Source organism: Condylura cristata, unplaced genomic scaffold (assembly GCF_000260355.1).
Source record: "Condylura cristata isolate star-nosed mole 26May11 unplaced genomic scaffold, ConCri1.0 scaffold00032, whole genome shotgun sequence".
NCBI classification, from domain to species: domain Eukaryota; kingdom Metazoa; phylum Chordata; class Mammalia; order Eulipotyphla; family Talpidae; genus Condylura; species Condylura cristata.
The window spans coordinates 19,487,482-19,489,011 of record NW_004567133.1 but is presented as its reverse complement, the minus strand read 5'-3'; the positions used below and the strand labels follow the sequence as shown (position 1 = coordinate 19,489,011).

At 63.5% G+C, this 1,530-nt stretch overlaps 1 protein-coding gene across 1 annotated transcript in view; it reads right to left on the bottom strand.

Moving 5' to 3' along the window:
• Positions 1 to 1,530, bottom strand: part of CREBBP (CREB binding protein) — a 75,259-nt gene that overhangs the window by 4,698 nt on the left and 69,031 nt on the right. The window contains 2 exon segments of the mRNA XM_012731673.1: positions 97 to 391; positions 1,330 to 1,468. Of these exon segments, the coding sequence (XP_012587127.1) occupies positions 97 to 391; positions 1,330 to 1,468 (434 nt within the window).

Sequence of the window (1,530 nt, the reverse complement as noted above, 5' to 3'; positions counted from 1 at the left end):
CCCAGCACAGAGTGAGCCGCCGGCCCCGGCCCGGGCAGCGGAGGAGGCCCCTCCAGCACCGACGGCCGCCCGCGGGGTGGAGCAGCCCCGCTGCACGGCTCTGGGGGGCCGCTAAAACCCTGACGGGGCAGCGAGAGGCGGCTGCGCTTTCCTCTGGGCCTGGCCTGGCTCCGCATCCCAGCTGACCGCGCGAGAGGCAGCCGCGCAGGGCCCCGCCCACGGCACCTTGTAGTCGTGGATGATGCGCTCCGCGAACGCCTTGTCCAGCATCTTCTTGTACCACTCCTGCAGGCGCTTGGGCTTCGGGATCTTCTGGTCAGGGGGGTGGCAGTGGAAGATGTAGTCGTCCCCTTCGCTTGGGGGACAGGCCCAGATGTGTCCTGTCACGTACCTGCAGGACACACGAGTATAGCTCAGGAGAAAACACTACGCCAAGTCCCGCCTTGAGCAGAACAGCCAAGAAGCAGAGGTGGGGCCGTGCAGAGCAGAGAGAACAGACAAATGACCAGAACACGCATGCAGGACGCGCGAGACACCAATGGTTCCAAAAACTGGCGTGGTGGCGTGGGGCACACTGGCTTCTGGGGCGTGGGCATGGGCCGGGGGGGGGCTGCGGGAGCCGGTGGGCGCGGGGGGGACCAGGGAGAGGCGTCCACTCTGCTCAGGATGCTCCAGTCAAGAAGCAACTTACAGGCCTCCCTGGGGGCGCAGCGGGTTGAAGCGCAGCACTGTGGGGCTGCCCGCAGCCCGCAGCACGAGTCCCACCCCGGCCAGGGGGGACCCCAGGGCGCGGCGGACGCCTCCCGTCTCCCCGTGGCCCTCTCAGCAGTGGATTTTGGTAGAGCCAGCTGTTCCGCTCCATACTCTGTCTCTGGGGAGTCCTCTCACCCCCCGCACCTCTGGCCTGGACCCCAGTTTTTATATGCATGAATAAATGTTCAAAAAAAAAAATAACAAAATCCAAAAAACAAACTCAAAAATTTGCAAAGGGACTGTGACAGATTAGAACATAAAAAGAGAAAAGAGAAAAGCGCCAGAGGCCAGAGACCACCGCTGGGGGAAGCCACGGAGAGGACACGCCCACGGAGGCAGGCTGGGGGTGCAGGGCACAGGCCCCGCGGAGCGGCGGTGTCAGGATGCGGAAACACGCACAGCCAGGTTCGGAGGAGCCAGGGTGGGAAAGGGGGCACAGAGGCCGGGGCAGCGGGCACCGCCGGCCCGGCGAGGGGCGTCACCATAGAAATCTGAAAGTACTCTCATGTCACTAGACACACACCTAGCGGAAAACAGGAGCAAAGCTCGTCACAGTTGAGAACGATTTACACTCACCCCAATTTCTTCACGTATTCTAAGTACCCGATGAGGATCTCGTGGTAAACCGCCGTCCGCAGGCACCGGGGCCGGAAGAAATGAATGCTGTCTAGGTAGGATATGTACACGCGCCTGGGGAGGGGAGAGCCACCCCACGCTCAGAGCCCGCTCGCTCGGCACCCCGGAGCCGTCTTGGTCGGCGGCCTTCGCGCGGGCCCG